Raw genomic sequence first — 26489 nt, forward strand, 5'->3', positions numbered from 1 at the left:
GTCTGAACAAGGACTGAACTAGGGCTAAAATAAAACTATATCAGGTCTAAATCAGGTCTAAACCAGGACTAAACTAGGGCTAAAATAGAACTAAATCAGGTTTAAACTAGGTCTAAACTAGGACTAAACCAGGACTATGCAAGTCATGCTGCTTAAGACTTAGATTTAGACTTAGACTTAAACTAGTGTAACACAGGGTAACAGTCCCAGTCTTGAGTCCTGTGTCCCCCGTCCCAGCAGATTTATACAAAACCAGTGATTTGTCCCAGTTTTATACAAGAAATGTCCCAAGTGTCCCTATTTTGGACCAATTTGAGCTAAACGAGGACTAAATCAGATCTATTTCAGGTCTAAACCAGGACTAAACTAGGGCTAAAATAGAACTATATCAGGTCTAAACCAGGTGTAAACTAGGCCTAAACCAGGACTAAACTAGGGCTAAACTAGGGCTAAAATAAAACTATATCAGGTCTAAACCAGATCTAAACCAGGACTAAACTAGGGCTAAAACAGAGCTATGTCAGGTCTAAACCAGGACTTAACTAGGGCTAAAATAGAACTATATCAGGTCTAAACCAGGTCTAAACCAGGACTAAACCAGGTCTGAACCAAGTCTAAACCAGGTCTAAACCAGGACTAAACCACTACTAAACTAGGGCTAAACCAGGACAATTTCACATCTAAACCAGATCTAAACTAGGACTAAACCAGGTCTAAAATAGAACTATATCAGGTCTAAACCAGGACTAGACCAGGTCTGAACAAGGACTAAACTAGGGCTAAAATAGAACTATGTCAGGTCTAAGCTGGGTCTAAACCAGGGCTAAACTAGGGCTAAAACAGAACTACATCAGGTCTAAACCAGGTCTAAACTAGGGCTAAACTAGAACAATATCAGGTCTAAACCAGGTCTAAACTAGGGCTAAAATAGAATTATATCAGGTCTAAACCAGGACTAAACTAGGGCTAAACCAGGGCTATTTCAGGTCTAAAGCAAGTCTAAAATGGAGCTAAACCAGGACTAAACTTGGGCTAAAATAGGACTATTTTAATTCTAAACCAGGTCTAAACCAGAGGAGCATAAATTGCATTTGTTTAGACAGAAGTCTGTGCTTCTGTATTTAGTCTCAGATTTTACACAGATCCACACAAGTCAAGAATGGACAAAGCTACACACTTTTTTCACAATTTTATTTATATCAACCATGCCAACCTGGGTGTATCCCATTTTTTTAATTTTAAAAATCTGGTCACCCTAACTTAGACAGACTTTATTGATCCACAAAATTACTTGGACACAGTATAGAGTGATCGGAGTATATTCCTATTTACCCGGGACAGTCCCAGTTTTGAGCCCTGTGTCCCCTGTCCCAGCAGACTTATACAAAACCAGTGATTTGTCCCAGTTTTATACAAGAAATGTCCCAGATGTCCCTGTTTTGATATCTGGAAACACAGAGCAACCAGATTTTCAAAATAAAAAACTGGGACACATTGTTGATTGGTAATAATAAAACTGTGAAACAAGTGCATAATTAAGGGAACTTGTTCTGCACTCAGCCCATTCATGACGAACATGTGAGTCAGTGTAGTAACATTTCCTTTATGTTCTCTATTTTACCAGAACAAATGTCAATTTATGCCTCTCTTTACTGTTGGCAGGGATCAAATTGGTCAAAAATAGGGACATTTCTTGTATAAAACTGGGACAAATCACTGGTTTTGATTAAATCTGCTGGGACATTGGACACAAGATTCAAAACTGGGACTGTCCCAGGTAAATAAGGATGATTGGTCACCTTATGCCAACAGAAAAGGAAATGTGAATATACTGACTCACCCGTTAGTCATGTATGAGCCGAGTTCAGAACAGTTTTCGATAGATAAGTACTTGTTTCACAATTTTATTACCCACCACCTCAAACCAAGGGTGTGCCAGATTTTTATTTTGAAAATCTAGTCACATCATTTTACTGATCCACAGGGGAAATTACTTGGACACAGTAGATCACACATCACATTATACTACAATAACACAGAGTAAAGAAAAGTAATACGCTTCTAAATAAGTAGCAATAAAAATAGCAAGAGATTGGTATCAATAAGACATAAATTATATAAATGTATGTATACTACGTAAAAAATACATATTGTAATATAGTTTATCACAGCTATAAACAAGATGTAACAGTGCAAAGAAGATATGATTGACAGAAACACAGTCTTATCGTTACATAAGGATGAGGACATAAATAATAAAGTAGTCTTGTATCTCTGAGCGGTGCTGCAGAAGCCTGTTGGAGAATGAGCTCCTCTGTCCCTCTATATGAATTACTATAAACAGTAAATCGGGCACTTCTATTGTGCAAACTTTTGCACAACTCAGAGCGAATTTGAAACAGCTTTTGGGTGGGAGCCAAAATTTCTTGATTGCAAAAACAGTGGCCAGTTGACCACTGATAAACAGGGGTCAAAGGTTCCTTTAGCCCAAGTAAAAAGCTTAGGTTGACAAGTTTTTCTTGTAGTGGCCTTTGGATTCAATTTAATTTGGTCTGGTGCAGCAAGAACCTTAACATTAAAATCACACGTAAAGAACTCAAATTCAAGTATGTACTAGTTTCAGTAAATAAAAGGTTTCATACAAGTTTAATTCATACACCATATGATTAAGAGTAGTTCATGGTTTATTTTGTTCACCTACTTCAACCTCACCGTTAAAAAAAAAACAAAAAGTTTATGAAATTGTGTTTATTTGCAAGACATTTCACAATTCTAAGATATTTTCAGAGATGATTGAACATCCTCAAAACTCCAGCAGACTTCCTCGGGTCAAACTCAAACAGTCAGCATTTCTCCACTCAATTGGCCCTGGAAAGAAAACACAAAGGTTGAGTTTCAGATCATAATGATGCCAAAGCTGATCTCTGCTAAAGACCAGAGAACTCAGTGCGCTGCGAGTAAACTTCAGCAATTATCAGTCGAACCGAAAAACTGAATCATCATTGAACTCTGGAGTAAGGATTACACTTCCCATTTAGATTGAAGATTTCAAATTAACCCAAAGAAAGATTCAAAAATGAATTCAAGAATCCAAACGGGGTGACAATGACCAAGAGGACAGCACTTACAAAGCAGTTCTTGTCCATCTGTTGAGTCCATATTGGGTTTTACTTAACACTGAGCTCCTGAAAAAAGAAAATTCACATTAGACCAAACCTTTTAAAGTCTAGTTTTTGAGATGCAAAGAGAATGTGGTCAGTGCACTGTGAAAAGACTTCATGTTGATCAGAGACTCTAGTCTAAGAAATCATCATCCCACATTCTCTAAACAGTAGCTCAAGTATTTATAGAAAATTACCTTGAAGCTGCAAGTTTCAGCCTACGACATTCAGCCACCACGATGACCACCTAAAAACAGAAGCGGTCATTAGAACAATTCATTTAAGTTTCTGTACATTTAGAAGAGCTGTGCTAACTCAGTGCACTGTGAAAGAGCTTCATTTTATTTCAGAGACTCTAGTCTAATGAATCATCAAAGTAGCATTTCTCACAACCAAATTTGAAATCATTCTTTGAACTCACCCTTCATTTCATGGCTGGTGGCATTTTATCATCCCAGTTTAGTTCTCGAGTTCAGGCTTTCGACTTCTCTGAAAAGATAAAAGCGTAAGTCAATGAAATGTTTGCCTCCAAGAGAAAGGTTTGGAGAGTGTAGATTTTTATTGCTATAAAAATCTAAGCCTACTGGTCATAAAAACTCACCATGTAAACTGAAACTGCAGCTCATCCTTTCCACGATGCAGAAGATTCCCGCCAAAGTAAACAGTCGGTTACACACCACCAGTAATCAATTTGATCAGCCCCCTCCATCTTCAAAGGGAAACTGCTGATGTGCAGAGTTTAAGCTCATAACAAATCCAGGAGACTAGAAGAGAAACACGGCGCATGGTTAGAAAGGCACGGCCCATGTCTGCCACGTGCTGCGACACAATTCATGCTTAATAATAGTGAAAAATAACATAGAGCGAAGTTCAAACAGCACTTCTAAATAGAGATGGTAATAAGTCACGAATTCCACGGACTTTTAAACTATAAAACAAACTAAACAAGCAAGAAAGTCTCTGAGAAAACTCACTTTCCACTGGTTAAGCACGTAAAGCACGTCGTCGAACAGGACCGAAAAGCGTGCGTCAGCTGTTTATATAGAGGTCCTTCAAAGGACCGCGTGCCCGGGCATCCTCACTAATGCCTGATCAAAAAAAGCTAGAGACGTTTTAATCAATATTTTATAGCGGACACTAAACTAAACTCTGTGTAATTATACTATGGTTATAATAGTGGATGGCTGTAAAATGTATGTCTTTTAAGTGATCATTGTTTTAATTGGACAACATTTCAAAACCATGTACATGACAAAGCAAATTTAAATTATGTATAAAATATTACGTAAATACCGAATTATGTAAAATACGTGTGCAAAGGCTTTTTTTCCTCCCTTAAAAAAAAAATAAAAAAAAAATCAACAATTATTTGCGGCCAGAATAAAACGTTTCGTCACCCCATAGGTCTGCACAATATTTTCGCTGTGTTATTTGTTTACATTTTGTATCTGCCAACTGCTTTAATTTCTTGTTTTTAAATTCCCGCATCTTCTTGTACTATGTAAAGATATTTTTAATAAAAAAAAAAAAAAAAAGTCTGCATAAAAGTGGAGGTGACGTTCGAGATTTTTTATTTTTTTTTATTTTGTATTTTTTTATTGCAGATTTTCTGATACAAACAAAAACAGCACCTCATTAAAGCATACAGTTCACATGAAAATAAAATAAATGTAAAAACAAAAACAAAACGTGAATCCACTCTGGCACTCCTGCGTGGGTGCCAGGTTAAGAGCGAAGTCCTCATTTCGATGCATCGATCTGGCAACACAACCAAAACCGCTCTGCTGCTTATTTATTTATTTTTTTTTGTTATTTAATTAACATTTATTTAATCAACAAAATAAAACGTTTTGTCGTCCATGATAGGTCTGCATCGTAAAAGTGGAGATGACGAGTTTCCGTTCGAGACTTTCTCTTTCTTTTTTTTTTTTTTTTATTATTATTTTTTTTTTTATGATTTCAGATTTTCAGATACAAACAAAAACAGCACGTTATAAAAATATACAGCTCACACGAAAATAAAATAAATGTAAAAAAAAAAAAAAAAAAAAAAAAAAAGTGTCCAAAGGCACGCTGAATCCACTCTGGCACTCCTGCGTGGGTGCCAGGTTGAGTGCAAAGTCCTCATTTCGATGCATAGGATTGTAAACAGCTGTTACCGGGATGCTTCGCTCCGATCTGGCAACGCAGCCAAAGCCGCTCTCCTGCTGTCGTCACCGAGGTCAGGTAGACGGAGCGAAGATGGCGACCGCCTACGAGAGATACAATTTGTAAGTAACAGGAATAAACCGCGTACAGCATTTTCTTGTACTTTTGCGCTTTTGATCTGGGTGTGGGACGCGCTAATCTAGCCGTAGCGGTGCGAGGGGGTGACGGAGGCAGTCGGAGGAGCCGGGTTAGCGACACGACACGGCGGCTGAAGTTCACTGACAGGCTCGGCTGGTAGAGCAAGACCCAGCCAAGTTTCAGCGCACCCTCATTCATTATGTACCACTCATATTGGCATCTTCATAACCTATTTATTTGACCGATCCTCCTCAGTGGATGCTAAAAAGACACGACTTGTTTAGGGTGATCAGATTTTCAAAATTCTAAACTGGGACACACCTGGGTTTGGATGTTTGGTATAAATAAAATAGTGAAAAACGCGTGAAACATTGTGCATTCTCGTTAAGAGTGTGCAAAAATATTGAAATATCGACGTACCGTATTGTTTAATTTGATGATACAGTGTCAAAATCGTGGGCTGCTGTATCGATGTATCGTTAAGAGTATTTTTTTGGTATATTTTACTAAATTATTTTGTGTAAGAGCTACAGTTGTGTTGACATTTTCACTGCTTTGAGTAAAATGGGTGTTTTTCTTCTTAAATTAGCACAGACTTAGTATCACAGCCAAGATTTAGCCATTGTTTTTCACTGAACTGCATAGAATCGATTTGAAATATATCGAATCGTATTGAATCGAAAGTGCACAGTATCGAAAAGTGTATCATATCGTGGCCTATGTATCGAGGTATTTACAGGGTAGCCGCTGGGTCTTAAAAGTCTTAAACAGGTCTTAAATTTCAACTTCCTAAATTAAGGCCTTAAAAAGTCTTAAATTATTATTATTATAATTATTAAGTCTTATTTTTTTCACAATAGTCTTAAATTTCATTAGCCTATTTTTTGTAAACTCAACCGGGCTGCAAAAACAATAATGTGAAATCACGTAATGTGAACGAACGTCTAATTTGGAGTATGCGCAAACAATAATTTGGCTTCTGGTGCCAGCGGAAATGAGTAAAATCAGTAGAGTGGAGGAAGAAGTTGGTTGGATCATGGGGAAGTGTAGCTTAGGTTAAGTGGTCTTAAAAAGGTCTTTAAAAAGTCTTAAATTTGGGGTAGTCAAACCTGGGGATACCCTGATGTATCGTATCAATGACTGTTTAATGATACCCAGCTCTAATTCTTGTCTCAGTCATAATCTGTGGAACTTCTGTTGCTGCATTTTTTGCTTTTCGTGTCATTCGCAAACACAGATTTCTGTACTTTGGCTAAACAAATTACAATTTATGCTTCTATTTACTGTTGGCAGGGATCAGATTAATTAAAAATTGTGATAGTCCTGGTTTAGTCCTGGTTTACTCGTAGTTTAGACTTGGTTTAGATCAGATTGGTCAAAAATAGGGGCGCTTCTTGTATAAAACTGGGACAAATCACTGGTATTTGATAAATCTGCTGGGACAGGGGGACACAGGGCTCCAAACTGGGACTGTCCCGCGTAAATGGGGACGCCTGGTTACCCTAGACATGTTACACCAATCCACACCATCAGCAAGTTGTGAAGCTATCAGTCTGCTTTAAGTGCCACGGAGGCTGTTTATTTAGCAATCCCAGTAAGAAAACACAGATATTTTAGATTTAATTGGAGAAAAAATGAGTTAGGCGCCAGGACTGTCTCTTGATGCTATAAGAGGAGTGTAAGATGTTGGAGTAATTGACTTTAATGCAGTTTTGCTTTTATTGTGTTGTAGATCTACATTGCATGTCTATATATGTCTTGTGACACTCCTGGAGTCTTGGTTTTTTCCTACCACACCCACGATCTTAGAGTTATTCCACTACTTAGGCAGTTTTGTTGACTCAGCCTGTTCACTGTGTTACTTGGATAGTGCTGCTGTTGACATTAAAAAAACTCATCTATGTTAAAATGTTGTTTGATTATTAAAAACAGACCTGGAGTTGTGTTTTGTTTCATTCATACTACACACAAACCCCGCGAGTTCTTCTCTCAAATGGAAACACTCCTACACCTTCACTGGAATCAACTGAACGATTTCAGCCCTGGAATTGCTGAACAAACGGTAAAAGGAGCTGTTAACTTGAAAACTATTGCTTCATGACATCACAAGGTGGAAGAGAGCATTTTGAGCTTTGGAGATGTAGACAGACTAATAATAAAGTGTTACTCAAACGTGTGAATGAAACAAAACACAACTACAGGTCTGTTTTTGAGGAGAAAACATAACATGACTTAAAGCTCGCAAGAATGCAGTTTGTGTAATATAGGACATTTTGTACTTACTTGTACTTGCATTGTGTAAAAGTGTCATGAGTATGAGTATACTTCTAGCCATGTAATTGTAATTGGGTAAATTTTACACCGTAGAAGTTACTGACTACTCTCCATTACCTGTGACAGTAACATTTTCAGTACTTATTCATCTAGTGACAAGAGTCCTTTTCAATCTAGGGCAATTTCATGGTTGTTGACAAAAAATTCTAACTATGTTCAAGAGCATAAAGGCAAAGAAAGTATCTGCAGGCCTGTTTGGAGTGAATGTATTAGTGGAATAATGAACACTGAGCCATATCTTTTTATCTTTTTATCTTTTACTGACGATCAACATTCTTTGACTCGAGATCTCAACCTTGAGTTTTTAAATGAGCCGAGAACATACAGTCCTTTAGGCCATAACTATTTGCCATATGCACGTGCCACCTGCTGTACGCTGTTCACATGCTGAAGATTAAGCTCAGTGTGCAGTTCATGTAGAAGTAACAGTCACAGTGACAGTTCTGCAGTTTCAGCTTCTGTGGAACTTGGTAAATGTCAGAAGTCAGGACTTGGGTCACAAAGTACAGTGGGTTCAAACTTTGCTCTAAGGCAGTGATTCTCACACTTCTCAAGTACTGCGTGAGATAATACAGTAGGTATCAGTGGTTGGGCTGATTGATGTGTCGGTGCTAATACTGATGATATCTGAGTTTGTTTTCCTGATTCCTCCAGATATCATTCTCTATCAGATATTGAAATAGAGGAGTGAGGGAGTTCTAATGGGAATTTGAGCAAACACACTATTTAAGCTAAATACTTTTTATTATGTTTCTAAAACTAAAAGGTTTGTATACTTCACATCAGTTTGTGGTCCTTTTTAGATATTCAATCAATCAAACTTTATTTGTATAGCACTTTTCATACATTTGAAATGTACCATAAAGTGCTTCACATGCAACAGAAAAATTACAGTACAATAATTAAAAACAACAGCAACCCCCCACCCCCCATTGTTTCATCCATATATACAACAATTTAAACATAAACATAAAAACATAAACATAAAGCTCTTAAAGGTTATAATAAAAAATAAACATGGAGAGCTAAAATCAGATGGAGACAAAGTAAAATAGTAATGAGAATTTAATTTAAAATAAGTATAATAATAACAATAATAATAATAATTTAAGGTAAAACAGGTAATAGTTTCAAATAAAAGCTAAATTAAAAAAATACGGCTAAATTAAAAAGATACGATTTTAAAGGTAGTTTAAACTTAAGGTTCACTTAATTGTCCCATAGAGAGATTTGTCCTCTGCATTTGACCCGTCCTGGGCTCATCAAGCGAACTGTCTCCAGATCTTGAGCTTGTCTTGGTCAGGACTTTCTGGAGGATTTGACCTGTATTGCTTGCTTTAGGCGGAAACTAATGTGGCTGATGTGAGGAAGAAACATGCAAACTCAGGAGCAGGACACGAGGTGCGGGCCAGTCCAGCACCACGAGGCCATATCGGATCTAACCTGGTTCATTAAACATTGACCACAATGTTTAAAACATGCTGTAAAAACGTGTAAGTGAAAGACTAGTTCTGCAATTTGCACACGGCTTAAGCCCATTCACTTTTGTACAAGACAATTACAGGCACGATTTAGCACAAGTCTGATGGACGCAAAAGGGGATGATCTCTGTTAAACAATATTCTTCCATTCTGTTGTTTTGACTGGTTCTTAAAGGTTAATTTTGTAACTTTAGTGGTGGAGGATCTGTCAAATGCTTTTCTTCATGGAGATGTTATTGCTTTGTCTTGAATCTTTCACAGTATGGCTTTAAACCTTTTTAATGCCATAGTCAGAATGCCAACTTTTGAGGTATTTTCGAGCTATAAAACCATGTGTAATTCAATAAACTTAAGGTAAAGCTGTTTAATATCATATAGTGGAACATTATAAACACCTTTACCTTCTCCTGTGCGCTCACACTGGCTCTTGGTTGAAGCAGTGAGTGGCCATTTCAGTAGCACGAGTGTATGTTTGATTAGCCGAGTTTAACAATAGCTCATTTGTGGCAGCAGCTCTCGGTCTGAAGTGTTACACAGTCTGAGAGCCCCGTAAGCCTCAGACGTCATCACAAACAGGGTCACATTTTTCTCCTCTGTGCGTTTTAACTCGTGGTCCCGTAAACCTGTCACCATAATTGCAATAGTGACCAAAAATATGAAAAACAAGATATTTTTGGGGTCCGTTTTGATCTTGTTTACATTTTCTCTGCACGACTAAGAAGCTTTTGGTTATTTTTTGACTCTATGATCAGTTTTCATTCGTAAAAGGTTGAATTAATAACTTCTGTGACTCAATACAGATGCAAACGTAGGAATGCTGGTTATTTATTACAGCTCATGTTTTTTTTTTTTTTACAGTATTGCAGTTTTAGAATAGTTTTCTTGTGGTTTAAGTGGCTTTTTTATGGAGATGTTATTGCTTTCTCTGGAATGTTTCACAGTATGGCATTAAACCTTTCTATCTCCATGGAGACCAAACCAGACCAAGCTGCAGGTCAGGTCTGTGGAGAGGCGACCCTGCTCCGTCAGACTGCCTGTTTTTCTAGGTATTTCTGAGCTATAAAACCATTCGTAATTGGATAGAACCTTCCAAGGAAAAACAAAAACACCATATGGAGTCAAGCAGGTTGCGGACCATCTATCAGAATCCATTCCAGTCCACTTTATTTCTACAGCATATTTTATAAACATAACAGTTTCCAAAGTGCTATACAGACAAATTAATACAATAAAAGACGCAGAGGATATCATAAATTAAAACAATACATTAAAAAAAAAAAAGCTAAAAATTATTAAAAATGAGTTAAATCGAAGTAAAAATTAAATAAAATGCACAGAGGACCACACAACTCATGAAAGTTACATAAATTAGTTTCAGTAATATTTATCGTATATATTTACTTAAGCAATATATCACACTTCAGAATTTGTTACTACCACAATTGTTTGTATGTAGACTCAGTTTGGGTTGGTTTTTCAAGATCTCGTGCCACAAGATCTCGCGAGACAAAATTGCCACAAGATTGTGCACACATGAAGAAAATTATCTCGTGAGATTTATTCCACAAAATTGATGCTTTGATTTTAAAAAAGGTGAATTTTTCAGAGTAACTCTTCTTGATGCTGTATACCAAAAAGCAGCGCTACAATGGCTCCAAAACTGCAAAATCAAACACATAAAAACATTTTGAAGCCTGAATTGTGAACTGAGTGGCACAAAATCTCGTCTTATCTCGTTCTCGTGAGCCGAATCTTGTAGAAATTGTGTCTTGTCTCGTCGTAATAATAACAGTATTTTTGTTGGAGAATACTAAATAGGCCATTGTTTATTGAGTATAGGAATTTATCTCAAAGCCGGGTTGAAATAATGCATCGTAATAAAATCGAACTGGTCTGCGTGACTTGTGGAAAATATCTAATTGCAATATATGTTTTATTTATAGGATTTTGTTCAAACTTCATATTTTAAACATGTCCAGAAGATAAAAAGACTGAAACGTGAACTGAAAAGCTAGTGTAAGACAGGAGATTTTGTTGTTTGTGGAAGAAATTGTGATTTGCGTGTCTGATGCCCTTTCTGTTTCTCCATGGGGTCTTATTTTGTGTAGAAGCTGCTGTTCTTGTTGTTTAGACCTCCACAAACATGTTCTGAAACGCAGTGGTCTCTTGTAATCGTGTATTAGTCGAGCAGCTCAGGTTTCATTCCACTCTTAAATGTTAATGCTCCTGGACATGTTTTTTTATACGCGCACTCAGGAAGGAATTTTAATATTTTATTGCTTCCAGTTAAGGAAAACAAATCTGCAATCTGTATTTGTTTACAAGCATTGCCCATTTCTTTTGTAGTTCTAATTCAATGCAACCAAAAGCACAAGATTTGAATGAATTCATGTGACAGCTTTGTCTCTTTCCCTTGTGTATATTTCTTTGAAGTTTATACGTTTACTTCCTGTTTGGACATTTGCTGCAGATATGACACTGACACTGACACTTTGCAGCTGATGTCATTTAATATTCTCAGGAAATATGACGCTAACTGAAAGTACTGCCCTGTTAGAAGCTTTGTTGCTCAAGTTAGACTTTAATCTGATCTTTATTTTAACACAATCTGACCAGAAAGAACTGACTTAACTGAAAGTACAAAAGGTGAGCTGATACATGCTGTTAAACAAGTCTCTTTTTGTTGAAAATCAAACCCCTAAACAGGACCGTGAAAGCTCGGACTGACCACAGGCTCCTGAAAATGTGCTGTTTAAATCCATTTGGAGTTTTCAGACACGTCCAGCTTTTTCGGCCGTGTTTGCTAATGTGTGCGGTGTGTCGTCGCCATGGTAACTGCTGAACATTTGGCCCATAGCGATTCATGTAGAGCAGCACTAGGTAATTCCCTAACTTTGACCCGTAGAACTATGATAATTAAAATCTGAAGCTGAACCCAAAATGGAATTGTATTGCTTTCAGTGGCCTGTGCTTATTGGCTCATGGGCCCCAAGATAATTTTCCTTCCGCATTTACTTCCTCAGTACGGGAAAGCTCCTCCCACTCATGTGACGTCTGTAACGTGCACAGCATGGAGCGTTTTCACCAGTCAGTTTTGTTTGTTTTGATGAAAGTTTATGTCGTGAAAATGGAAAAGAATCCCTACAACGTCTGACCTTTGTGAAAGTTGTGGATGCCCTGTTTGAATTCCTCAAAAATGCATTGCGTTCTGTGGGAGAATTGTTTCTGGGCCCAAGCTCTCGGGGCTGCAGTACCTGGAGCGGCCACTAGTGGATCTCGAGCTGGGACAGAGGGGGAGGGGCTTATCCAGTTTTTGTTATCGATCCATGGTCTTACCTACCAACTAAAATGCTAACAGGATCAGGGTCAAAGCTTGTTTAATTTACAGTGTTGTGACCCCAGGCCTCCAGCTCTGACTTGTTTTGTGTGTGTTTTAACCCTGCATCCGATTATCCTTCCGAGTCAGTTTTCTGAGGAAGTTGCCCAGCGACACACCCCTTTTCCTGGGACGCCGCAACTCGGAACTTGGTGGCAGAAAAAGTCGACCGAGCAAGGATTCCGAGTCCAAAGCCAAGCTGGCTCCGCCCATTGTGACGTGTAAATATGAAGTGTTTTCATTGTGTTTGGACACTTTAAATGACAGTTTCAGTCACTCGTATCACTGCAGTACTTCACCGTGTCCGTATCACTGCCTGTGGGTTTAGTAGTCAGTGTTGTGGTGAGGCTACACATTACTTTTCGAGTCCGCCACGCAAAACATAATAATTTGGTTCAAATCTGAGGTCCAAGTGGGAGTCGGAAGATAATCGAACACACGGGTAATTTTTCTTGTCCCTGTGGATTCCTGCTGTGAGATCCCTGGTCCCTGATTGGTGGTGGTGCACTTCTACACGTGGCCAATCGTCCGTCACCTCCAGCCTCCTCCCCTATTTAACTTGATTCTCCACACCTGTTCTGTTGCTGGCCTGTGTGGCCCGTCTGCTGTTTTGTGTCTTTCAGTGTATCTCTTTGGTGTCAGTCAATTGTTTTTGTAGTAGTTTTTGTTGTCTGACTTTGTTTGTGTTGAGACACTTGTTTAGGACCTGTTTACACAAGAACGCTTTTGGGTAAAAATGACAAAATATTTTATTGGAAGTGCCTTTTGTTTAGACGGTGACAGTGTTTTTGGGGCTTAAAAACGCAACAGTCTGAAACCACCCTCCAGAGTGGAAAAGTTGAATACGCTCCGCTGTAGTATTTCTGTCTACACTGCCCAAGACACAAAACTCTGGTCAGATCTGCTCAGGTCACGTACACATTTACGACACATACATCAAATTCTACACACTTTTGCGCCAGCTTATGCACTCAGATTTCCTCCCGAAAACGCTCATCTAAACATGGAATAATAAGTGAAGACGCGACGTCACTTTTGCGTCTTCTGTTCAGACCCTCATCATATAAACGTAGCCTTAGTTTAGTTCTGTTTTGTGCCCTTTTATTTTGTCACTCAATTCTGTTTGTGGGTTTATGTGGTTTTACTTTAGGGCACTTGTGTTTTAGTTTTGTTGTGTGCCCCTTAGTTTAATCACTCGTTTTTGTATAGACCTGCGTTTTTGGCACAGAACTCGTTATGTGTTAATCTTGTTATTGTTTCTTAGTTTAGGTTATTTTCTGTACATGTTTTAGCCTGTTTTTGTTAATTTACCTTTTACATTCCTGTTAATTAAACATTACTTAATTTATTCCATTCTCCACCTTATTTTATTCATTTTTTTGTTACTTCCCTGACCCTAGCGAGTTGGGTCGTAACACACAGTAGTTACGATAAGACTGATAAAAAATAAATGTCAACACCATTATTTTGTTAAATGACCTGCCAGAAAATGTTGACATATGTTCAAGTATTTCATTTATGACCTCACCACTACTTCCTGTACTTTTCTTCTTTACTGTTTTTCCACAAACTGCAGCTTAACTGATGTAAAACTATGATAGTGACCACAGGTACTATCCCACCAAAAAAAGAATTAGAAAAATATATACCGGTATGTCATATTTTAAGCTGCATTGCGTAACTTTTCTTGTTTTTGTGGATACATGTCATTACTCTGCCTGGAATGTTCCACAGTTTGACATTAAACAGCTCTTTATTCAATTACAGGTGGTTTTACAGCTCAAAAATACTTATAAAAACAGGCATTCTGACTGTGACCGCGGTTGTCTCTCCACAGATCTGGAAAAAAAGCATTTGACGGACCCTCCACCAGAAAAGTTACACAATGCATCTTTAAGTTTAAGTTTTCCATTTTCAGTTTTTGGTGATTTGGGTAACTTCTCGGTTTTAAAGAATGCCAAACATCTGTATAAAAGAAGAAAATTAGAGCCTTTAGAAAAGCTTGAGTATAATTTTTGGAGGTTATTTGGCAGGGCCCTGCTGTGTCGCCCGATGATTCAGAAAACTGCGGCGCATTTTTCACTTCTGTCTCATCGTGCCTGGTTTTATTCATGTTGAAAATGAAATTAAATCGTAGTCTGTGCTTTGAATACGTCTTGGTCAAGGGTACATCCATTTCTTAAACATCTCATATTACACAAAAAGGAATAATGTGAGCTTTAAGCCATGTTATAATGCTGTTACCTCAACAAAAACACGCCCAGAGTTGTGCCGTTTCATTCACACGTGTTTGAGTAACTGTTTATTATTAGTAAATCTACATCGACAAAGCTCAGAATGTCTATTTAGTTGTTTCCTCATCAAAAACATTCCTGGAGTTGTTTTGTTTTGTTATTTAAATCACTGCGGCCTTTGTGATAATTTGATAATTGCGTGAGAAAACTGAAACAGCGATTTTGATTCAGTGGTACTGGTATTGTGCTTCCCTAAAACACAGGGCAGTAGAGGGGGGCAAAGGGGTCTGTTGGCCCAGGCTCCAGGGTTTTGGGGCCCAAAATTGGTGTTTTTCAGACTCTAGAATGTGATTTTGGTCATTCTCCCAGATGAGGGGCAAGAGACAGATTTTCCTATAAATTACATTGTACTTTATTTTGAAATACCTAAAAAGTAAATGCACAAATGTAGGGCTGGGTATCATTAAGAATTGCTGATATGATACATTCATTGATACATATGTAGGTCATGATATGATACAAATCTCCATACAGTGAGCTGTTGATTCTGTGTGATTTGAGATGTTATATTTCAAATTGATTTGATATGTTTCAATAAAACATAAAGGCTAAATCATGGCTGTGATACTAAAAGTCTTTGTTAAACCACTGCAAAGTTATTATGAATATGTCAAATGTGTTGCATAAACAAGTTTCCATCCTCTTGTAACAAAACAAATTTGTAAAAACTACCCAGAAATACTCATGGTGATATATTGATACAGCAGCCCGAGATATCAATACTGTATCATCATATTAAACGATACAATAGATCGATATTTCACTATTTTTGCACACCCCTACCATGGATCTCCCACACATGGGTGTATTCTCCCACAGAGCGCAATGCATTTTTGGTGAAATCAAACTGCCCGTATTGAGCTTTCTTAAAGGTCGGATTTTGTAGGGATTCTTCTGTATTCTTACAATGTGAATTTTAAAACACTTTTAACGCGCCTAAAATTCAGCTTTGTAAGAGAGAGCCTAGGCCCGTTTTGAGCTCTAGCAGCTCTCACTCTGAGTTGTCAGAACTGCACGTTTCTGCCATCAAACGTTTTGCAGCGTAAGGCCGGAATTCAGGAAGTAACGCGGAAGTAAAAATCTTTTTTGGGCCCATGCATCAATGAGTACAGGCCTTTGAAAACAATATGACACCATCTTGGATTCATGTTCCAGATTATATTATAGTTCTATGACCCCTACACAAATGTTGAATCTGCTAATTTCCTTGAGTGATTAGACTCAATAACCCACTGTACGACAACTAAAACCTGTATTCTGATCATTTTAGTTTTAGCTGCACTCCCATCTGTATTAAATAAGATCACCCCATAGAATGTTGTGATCTCATCTCAAACACAACAACTGGACCCTCTTCCTATAAATTTATATCAGAGCGGAGCCCATGTGAAGGTTCTTGCCCCGGGGCCCCCAAATATCTGTCAGTGGGCCTGTTAATACATACCTTAATTAAAATGTGTCTTTGTTTATCCTATTCAGTGTTTTACCTTTGGCAAAGTAGCACACTGTATTGTCTAATATGTGTTATTTCTGTGTGATTTCAGGCACACGACCCCAGAGAAGTTCTACATTGAGGCGTGTGATGAAGGCGCAGATGCCGTACTCGCTATCGACAGGGTCTCCAACGAGATGACCCTGACAGGTGACTCACCGCTCCACTCCACACAACATCAAAACAACATAAGATCAGACTTGGTACAGAAATGCATGGTGTACGTAGAACTATGCATGCAATAGCCTTTAATATAGACCAAAGCTTGTTTTTTTTATTTTTTTTATTTTGGCGGTTTATTGTACTAAAAAAACGTACTGTGAGTGAGCTTGCGTCTTCACAAACCTGACTCTTACTTGACCTGGAGGAAGGCGTCTATCTGCTCTTCTACATGGAATTGTTTGGCTGTAAACCCGCCAAGGCCAACTTTGTTTTAGTTTTTATAAACCTTTATTCATATTGCTTATTTTTCTGTCATATACACCATTTATTTAAGTTATATGAACTGTTGCAAATGGAACAAACTGTGTTCCAATAAGACTGAAAAATGTATATATAAAGTATATTATTAAGTTGTATAATAAAATGTGTTTTCTTTTTGTTCCAGGGAGAAACAATGTCCCTCCCTCAACAGTGACCCGGCCCATCTGTGGCATCATGGGCACCATCCGACTGGTGGCAGGTACTGTTCTGTTCTGTTCTGCGTGTACTCGTGTGTAATTCTGTGTAGAGGTGGAAGATACTAGCCTGATTCATCTGACCTCGCAGCATTAGGATTCGTTCGCTCGACAGTAGGCAGGGACTTTTTTATTTAACCAGTCACTAGAATTTGGTCGTGATGAATGTAATGCACAAAATCCCGTAGGAAGAAGGGTAATAACGTCTTTCCCCTTGATAAAATTCACCAAACATTCTCTTTGTTCCGGCTTTAAATCCTCGATCTCGGGAATCGTTGCCAACACAGAATGTCTGTCTTCATCTACATCCATCTCGACGCTTTGTTTACTGTTGTGCTGTTCCACAAAAGAGACAGACAGACGCGACGAGTTTGACGTCATGACTTCACAGCTCTTCTCTGATTGGTCTTTGCACGGTCTACAACTTCCGGGATTCTTGCAAAACGTCTAGTCTAGTGTATTCTGATTTCTGACCTAGTCGCTGGAGAGAAATGAAATTGAATGGAGGCGCTAGGGAGATACACTATATCGAGAATGAATATTACAGTTGTTCTTCTGGAGATCTGAAAACTTTGAATAATGAGTATATCGACTATAAAAACTATTAAAATTGTCACAAAAAATTAACAAATCATCCAGTCTAACGAGCATAAAGGGATATGTCTGCATTTTTGTGCTTAGTTTTATGGTCTATTCATGTTATTTGATACTTGAACCTCGGCCAAGGTACATTTTATCACATCAGGAGTGTGAAGAACTGTTAAAATATACATATATTTTTTTTATTATCTCAATATCGCCCACCCGTACTTGTGCATACTTAAGTGTACTTGGGTGTGCTTGACTGTGCTTGTAAGTACTTTTAAGTACGTGTAGTCCTTGTGAATACTTATGCGTACTTGTGTGTACTTGTGAGTCTGACCCCGTGTGTGTCTCTGTGTGTGTTTCAGGGATGTACCTGATCGTCATCACCAGGAAGAAGAACATCGGGAGTCTGATGGGTCACGCCGTGTGGAAGGCCGTGGACTTCGACATCATCTCCTACAAGAAGACCGTGCTCCATCTGTCGGAAATACAGGTCAGGAAACACCAACAGCAAAAGGGACTCAAAAACGCTGTACCTGATTTTTACCGTCTTAAACAAACAACAACTAGCATGCTAACAATAAAACACTGTATAATTGGATGCAAACAGTACACAGCTGACGTATTTTGACCTTTACTTTTAAGTAGGAAGCAGCGGTCCAAACTTATTCCTCATTTACTTTATGGATTGTGAGCATTCACTGCTATGTGGTTGCTCAATTTCCGTACTATTAATACATTTTCTAATTGATCATTGCATTTATATAACGCCTTTCAAGATACCAAAGCGGTTTACAGTTCATTATTCATTCGCTCCACACTCAGTGATGGTAAACTACTATTGTAGCCACAGCTGCCCTGGGGCAGACTGACAGAAGCGAAGCTGCCAATCTGCACCATCGGCCCCTCCGACCACCACCATCTCTCACGCAGACACCATTTTCATACTATTGAGCGCACCTGAATATAAGCCGTATCAACAAAAAATACATTTGCACGTATATAGTCTGCACTTGTCTATAAGCCGCAGGTGTCCACGTAACTTGAGATATTTACACAGACAGATGGTACACAGAAAGATTTATTTATTTTTATTAAATACCTGTACAAGCTTGAATAGTGCCTGTAACATGGCAGTAAAACGACAGGATTACGACAGAATTATCAGACTACGTGACTTGGCGCTCTACTGTACTGTGCGTGTCTCCTGCAGAAAGAGTCTCTGTCCTGTCTGTATCATGTCAGTGTCTTGTAAGATTTCAGCAGATTTCAGACTCTCCCGGGGGCAGGGGTAGTTTTATCAGTCAGGTGTGAGTGGATGTCCGGCTACTGAAGTTTGAGACATTTCTTCTCGTCATTTACACACTCACCTGCATTTAACACATACAGGTCATTAAGTCGTGTCCCACTCACTAATGTTCATTTAACATCAGAACTTATTTTTTCCACATGGTGATAAACTGTTTTTATGTGCTGACGTATAGTAGTACATAGTGTTGTAGTCAAGACCGTACTAATCAAGACCAAGACTAGTCTGAGACCACAGGGTCCCGAGACCAGGACAAGACCAAGACCTCTGAGGGTCGAGATCAAGACGAGAACGAGACCGAGACTTTGAAAGGCTGAGACCGAGACGAGACCGAGACAAGACCAAGACTTTTAAAGGCTGAGACCAAGACGAGACCAAGACAGGACCGAGACTTTTAAAGGCTGAAACTGAGATGAGACCGAGACAAAACCGAGACTTTTAAAGGCTGAAACCGAGACAAGACAGAGACCACGGCCCATCAAGACCAAATCAAGACCATCTTTGTAATTTTCCACATTAATTTGTACTGTACAGTTATTTTGGCACTTATGTATTGATGTTTTTATAAATCTATCTCCATTTTATCACTAGTTGAGTGTCAGACCTGAGACCGAGACAAGATCGAGTCCAAACACCTACAAGACAGAGACGAGTCCAAATGCGGTCGAGTCTGAGATGAGACTAAAACCACAAAAGAAAACTGTCTCAAGGCCAAGACCGGTCTCGAGTACGACGACACTTGTAGTACGTTATGCAGTATTAACGTACATCAATTAGACACTGGAATTCTCACTGATCGTGGTATAAACCGTTTTAATGAATCATAAAAACATTAAAAGTTTTATGATATTAGATGTTTTACAGAACCTTGATTGGCCTCATTATTTGTTTTAAAATCGAAACATTTTTCATTTTTGACAGAGGAGATTAAACTGAAAAACCCACAGCTGCACCTGCACCCTCCATTACTCTATTCTTAGGCATGATGGAAGTCAAAACTAATCTTTTTCCATTTGTGCTTAGGGGAGAACATTTGGTCCAAAATGGCTGACTCACTCTTCTGCTCATAATTATCTTTTCTATTTTTGCCCGGATCATTTCTGTGTGACACCGACAGGGAGCCATCACTGAACAGTTTGAGTTTTGAATCCTCTGAGGTCTGAGGCTGGTCTGGTCTAACCTAAACTCGCTCCTCTCAGGTTACAGACCGGGATCACGCTGCGTAGTTTTACTGGAGTCTGTGTGTGCACTATTAACCCGGTAATTGGAAGACTGAAGAATATTTTATTTTATTGATTTATTTATTTATTTAAAAGAAGGACAGTGCACACAAAACATTAAACTCAGAGAGAAAAGATGCTCTGTGCCAGATTTAGCTACAAACTCCTTTCCATCTACAGTCCTTGGGCAAGTACAAAATACATTAATTAAAGAAACTATTTATATTAGACCAACTCTAACAACAACATTTCATCAGTTACAGTGTCTCCTTAAAATAACCACATTCCAATTCATCATTAAACTTTTGAAACAATCAAGATTCATTCATTCTAATTTCCATAAATACAAGATTTCAGATTCATCATTATCTTCTAAAAATACTCAAATTCATTGTGATTAAAATCCTCTAAAATGTACCAAATTCATCAGTATTATTTTCCTCTAAAATACAATTCAACAACAACAACATGACCATCAGGACCATGGATGGGCAATTATTTTTTCCCTGGGGCCACATGAGAAACAGAAAATATTGTGGAGGGACGGGCCATAATGCCTAACTCAATTCTGCATAATTATAATTGTATTTCTTTAAAAAAAAAAAAACAGTAAATATTGTTTTGACGAGCTGCTCAGATTGGGAAGAGTTTATGTTATGACTAAGCAATGAAAAAGTGAGGTTGCGAACAAAAAATGTCATTAGAAAAACACCTCTAAAATAAAATGCCGCTTTAGTTGATGCATGAGGTAAAATTATAAAATATGTTTATTTTGTAATGCCAAATTAGATTAAACGAGTCGGTCAGAGTCGACCAAAGGGAGCTGTACAATGCCCAGGTCTGATCAAGACAAATGTCATTAGTCAAACACAACACATTTACATCTACACAGTACATCTGTTGTACAATCAATCAGAATGTTTAAATGTTTGACAAAGCCTAATGTTGACGCCTGCTGCTCAGAAGACATTGTAACTGACAGAAAACAAAGAGTGGGTACACTTAGACTGCCAGGAGAGGGAAAAAAACCCAAAACAAACCTAGGATACTTGAATAACCTTATAATTAGATCTGATTTTGGTCTGTATTTACATGTACAGAAACAAATCTGCTCGTGAAAAAGACAAATGGTGAAGGAGCACTATGTAACTTTCCGGTTGTGGGTCTGTCACCTGCTTGTTTCTATGGAGATGTCATTGTTCTGCCTGGAATGTTCCACAGTGTGACATTAAACAGCTCTACCTTACATTTATTCAATTACAGGTGGTTTTATAGCTCAAAAATACCAAGAAAAACAAACATTCTGACTGTGAGCCACATATCTGACCTGTAATTTGGTCTGGTTTGGTCTCCGTGAAGATAGAAAGGTTTAATGCCATACTGTGAAACATTCCAGACAAAGTAACTCCACCAGAAAAAGTTACACAGGTGCTGTACCTGATTTTTACTATTTTAAAAACAGGAAAAAATGAACTAGTTCATTTGTAAAAGGTGCAGTGGTCCAAAGTTATTTCTCACTTACTTCAGAGACCAGAGGGGAGTTTTGCGTTCATTGTAAAGCTAAGAAGAACTAGCATGCTAACAGCACAGTTCCTGATTGTCTGACAATAAAACTCTTGATAATTTGATGCAAACAGTACACAGCAGACTTATTTTGACCTCAAGAGCTGCTTTTACAATATATCTGTAAATTTTTAAAGTAAATGTCGGATTTCAAAAACAAAGTAGAATGGATTTTAAAATAATTCTTTCAATCTTCAACATTTTCTTTAATTTTTGTCTTTTCTTTTCACATAATTTCTCTTGTCAACACCTTTACAAATGTGATCAGTCAGAGAGACGTCCGAGAACTCACATCAGATGCACCTGTTGACGTGACATTCCGATAATCTGATCAGCGCAGAAATCAGATCATGATCAGATTTTTGGTGCGCGCGTAAACATAGCCAACGTGAGGTTCGAGGGCTTACGCTGGCTTTATGCACTGGGTTAACTGGCTTACACTCATCCTATTAGCGCTGGAGAGAGGTACAAAGCTCAAAAATCACGCCAAGTGTTTTGAGACTGAAAGGACCAACTGCAACAAAGGCCAGAACATTAACTGACATAAAACTTGCCATGTTTATGTGAGCTTTAATTCCGAATAAAAATTTGTTCCACTTTAAAAAGACCATGTAAACACTTAATTCCTAACGAAAATGATTATTCAGAATTAAACTTACTGTATTTTCCGGACTATTAGACGTGCTCTTAAGCCTCCAACCCCATCAAAAAACGACTGCGTGCCCCACAATCCAGAGCGCCCTATACACGAATCCACTCGGGTGTCCCAGCACGACTTCAGTAAACTACAAACACACACCACCCACAGAACACGCAAACACACACAGAGCAGACAGCGACCGCACAGCGAAAAACACCCACAGACACACTCATCACTCAGAACGGAGGAACGAACCGAAAAAGCGAGCGCAATGTGCCACTTCTAGACACGACTGAACAACTGAGTCACTGCGAACACGCCGACAATCCGTTGGTCCCAGACAGCACCCTCCCTACACGCCACAACTGAACAAAGCCCAGTCACCGTGAATGCCACAAACAAACAAAACCACTCACCCATCACACTGTTGTGTTTCATTTAAAGTCTGGTGCGGTTTATTTGTGAAAAAAGTTCAAAAATAGACCATTTAATGACAGTGCGCCTTATAATCCAGAAAATACGGTAATTCCAAAGTGGTGAAGTGGGTGGTTTATTCCGATTTTAAAGCTGAATTAATTTATTCCTCGATCATGTAAACGTTTATTCTTCTTAAAAATAATCCTGGTCATTCAGCACATGCTCGTTGTGTTGCCCTTCTGACGTGATCCGGACGATCCGGCTCCACCAGTCCCGTCTTCGGACTGTCATCCACGTCTCTTTGGATTTGTGAGCGGGATGTGGGAGTGGGCTGAGGTAGAGCAGCCGTTGACTCAGTTTGTCTTCTTCCTCCCTTCTCCGACACTCTTCCCTTCTCCTCCTCAGCCGACGGACGTAAAGTGCGATGAGAGAATTCTCCCGCTGCTGCGCAATTATCATCGGAACCACTGCGGAAACAGTTTGGATCGTGTTTGTGTCCGTGGAGTAAAGACAAACCGAGATGACAAAAAAGTCAGTAGCAGCTGAAGTGTGTGTTTTCTTCCGGTCGATGTAAATACGTTCGTGTCTCTGTCCAATCAAAACCCTTCCTGACCTCCAGACGTTAAGCAGAATTAAATAAAGAAGATTTAACGTGTGTTCCATGTAAACCTCAATTCAGTATTATTATTTTCATGTAAACTCAAAGGAGAATATTTAAATCAGAACAATTAATTCTGAATAAAAGAACATCATGTGAACGTGCTCAAAATCCTACTTAAAGACCCTGTATGCATTGTCTTGTCTCTCTCACAGATATATTGTATAAGCAGCTCTTTAGATCTGCTGTGTACTGCCAACATCCAATTATGAAGTGCGCTGTTAGCATGCTAGTTGTTTTTTCGCTTTACCGTGATGACAAACCTCTGCTCTGGTGTCTGAAAGTTGTCTCATAAGAGTGAAAAATTAGCTCTTGAGGTCAAAATAAGTCTGCTGTGAACTCTGTGCATCTAATTATGAAGTGCGCGGTTTGCATGCTAGTTGTTTTTAGCTTTACCGTGACGACAAAACTCTGATCTAATGTCTGAAAGTTATGTAGAATGCATAAGGTAAGCGAGGAATAACTCTGGACCACTGCATTTCATGTTTTTAAAACAGTAAAAATCAGGTACAGCGACTTTTAAAGAGTTGTTTTTGGAAAATATTTGGAGATTTTCATTTGGTTTAGTTTAGTTTCTACTAGTAGTGATGTGATAATTGATGGATAAAGTTTCATTGTTTCTTATGCAATTTTCAAAGTCTGGAATGACAGGCACATTCTTATTTACAGTAAGTACTTCTCATTGTACTGAATCCTTTTCCTGGAGAGTGTACGTCAAAACCCTGTCCATTCAAAATATTTGTACATATAATTTACCAAAAATACATTCCACATTGTTTAAACGGACAGTGGTTTTGGTCAGTCCTGGCCCTAGTTCCTGACCTTGTGTTTCCCGTGTACGTTTCATAGTTTACAAACCAGTTTAAAGCTACAGTACCAGATTTGTAGTGTCTTAAAAACGTAAAAAGTGGTCCAAAGTCATTCCTATTACCTTATACATTCTGAGCACAAGTACTTTTCACAACTCTCAATCAGTTCATCCTGCGTATTGCACAACACGCATTAATTGGATACAGACAGCACACAGCAGACGTATTTTGACCTCAAGAGTTGCTTATACAATATATCTGTTCCACTGATTCCAAACAAAATCTAAAGCTGTTTTAAAAGGTACTGCTGAAAGTTGACTGGTACTAGTCTTGGATCTTCATTATTGGTCATTGGTTATATTAATCTAAAATTTCTGCACACGTATATTAAGGCTACAACTACAACCAAGTGATGTATAAATAGACACACCCTATAGAGTGCTAATAAAAGAATGCATGTTTTGGAATTCATTCATTTTTGTGTGTGTTTTTAATTAAAGAAGTGTAATTTTCTGTCCCTATACTGGTATTGGTCAGGTATGGGCAGACACTAAGCAGCACTTAAGGTCAAAATATGTCTGCTGTGTTCTGTCTGCATCTGATTAGAGTGTTATTGTCCAAAAATCAGGAAGGGTTAACTCAGAGGTGGGCAAACTCTTTGACTCGCGGGCCACAAAGGGTTCTAAAATTTGAGGGAAGGGCCGGACCAGGAGCAGATGGATGGAGTTTTTTGGTAATCCACTGCACAAGTAAGGCTGGGCATCATTAAGAAGTTGCCGATATGATACATGTCTCGATACAGTGCACTTTCGATTCGATATGATATATCTTTCAAAACGATTCGATACAGTTCAATAAAAAATAAAGGCTAAATCATGACTGTGATACTAAAAGCCTTTCTTAAACCACTTCTTGTACAAAGTCAATATGAAACAAGCCCATTTTATTCATTGAAACAGTGAATATGTCAAATGTGTTGCATAAACGAGTTTCCTTCCTCTAGAAAAGAGGCAAAACTGTAGCGCTGTAACACAATAACTGATTAAAATATACCAAAAAATAAGATATAGCGATACAGGAGACCACAATATCATTACTGTATCATCACATTAAATTATACTATATATCATTATTTCAATTTTTTTGCACACCTCTACTCATAAAAGAACAAAATAAAATTGGATATAAAACATATCCCATGTTATTGAAATATCCCACAATTGAAAATCATTATAAAGCATTACAACAAAATATCTGTCTTTCCAGTCCCATGGTATTTACTATTTATTGAAATGACTTTTAAAACACTGAAAATTTTTATTATTGTTCTTCAAGTTCGGCGGGCCGGATTAAAAAGATTAATGCATTAACTAGTTGTTATTAGATTTACTGTGACAGCAGTCTGTACTCTGGTCTCTGAAAGTTGTGAAAAGCTCTTATAAACTCATCGTGGTGAATAATTAGGATGCTCAGAATGCATAAAGTAAGTGAGGAAGAACTTTGGACCACTGCAAACTGTTTAAAATGATCTAGTTCTGGTTTTTTTTTTTTTTTTTTAAGATTATTAAAATCAAGTACAGCTAGAGCCAGTCACGATAATTACACTATCCAAATGTATTATCGTGACAGGTCTAAGTTCAGTGCCTTTGAGCTTTCCAATTCAGCTGAACCAGCACAGGATATCTGCTCCTGTCCCCTGGCAGATCCTCTGGTGTTTCGGGTTATGTTTTTAGGACCGTAGATTCCCCCGCTTGTGTGAGATACTCTGTGCTGACAGATATCCGTCGTGTGTCTGTGTCCTGTTTCAGTCTCAGGAGAACAAAACCTTCCTGTCCATGCTCAACAACGTGCTCAACACAGACGGCTTCTACTTCTGCACAGACTTCGACCTGACGCACACGCTGCAGAGACTCGCCAACACCAGCCCGGACTTCCAGGAGATGAGTCTGCTGGAGCGGGTGAGGACTCAGCAGAATACACAGACAAATAAAAACACCAGGAGCATATAAAGCGGGTTAATACGAACATTTTAAGACCAAAATATGAGCCTGCTGGACCGTTTGAGGGCCAAAGCGAGCAGCCTAACTCAGCAGAAAATGAAGACAATAATAGAACTATGAAAAACTGCTGATTGTGTATTTTGGAAACACATCGAGTGGGCGGGCTGGGTATATTAAGAAGATTATA

The 26489-nt window shown here is 38.4% G+C and overlaps 1 protein-coding gene, 1 long non-coding RNA gene and 1 other non-coding gene across 3 annotated transcripts in view; 1 reads left to right on the top strand and 2 right to left on the bottom strand.

Annotated features, from left to right (window-relative positions):
• Nucleotides 1-2666: 2666 nt before the first annotated feature.
• LOC110163470 (uncharacterized) lies at nucleotides 2667-4203 on the bottom strand. Its single transcript, XR_002318863.2, has 6 exons — nucleotides 4136-4203; nucleotides 3763-3925; nucleotides 3583-3650; nucleotides 3359-3408; nucleotides 3129-3185; nucleotides 2667-2868 (listed from the first exon to the last, which is right to left on the bottom strand). It is a non-coding gene; the product is annotated as an uncharacterized LOC110163470 (long non-coding RNA).
• Nucleotides 3253-3318, bottom strand: LOC129410221 (small nucleolar RNA SNORD52). Its single transcript, XR_008632778.1, has one exon. It is a non-coding gene; the product is annotated as a small nucleolar RNA SNORD52 (small nucleolar RNA).
• Nucleotides 4204-5333: 1130 nt separating the features above from the next.
• The window catches only part of sacm1la (SAC1 like phosphatidylinositide phosphatase a), a 38426-nt gene continuing 17270 nt past the window's right edge, over nucleotides 5334-26489 (top strand). The window contains exons 1-5 of the mRNA XM_020928424.2: nucleotides 5334-5431; nucleotides 16477-16574; nucleotides 17032-17106; nucleotides 18052-18179; nucleotides 26111-26260. Coding sequence (XP_020784083.1) covers nucleotides 5403-5431; nucleotides 16477-16574; nucleotides 17032-17106; nucleotides 18052-18179; nucleotides 26111-26260 — 480 coding nt within the window. The 5' untranslated portion in view covers nucleotides 5334-5402. The remainder of the gene's footprint in view (nucleotides 5432-16476; nucleotides 16575-17031; nucleotides 17107-18051; nucleotides 18180-26110; nucleotides 26261-26489) is intronic.

The sequence above is a fragment of the Boleophthalmus pectinirostris genome, unplaced genomic scaffold (assembly GCF_026225935.1).
Source record: "Boleophthalmus pectinirostris isolate CB_2022bp ecotype Guang Dong unplaced genomic scaffold, ASM2622593v1 HiC_scaffold_21, whole genome shotgun sequence".
NCBI lineage: Eukaryota > Metazoa > Chordata > Actinopteri > Gobiiformes > Gobiidae > Boleophthalmus > Boleophthalmus pectinirostris.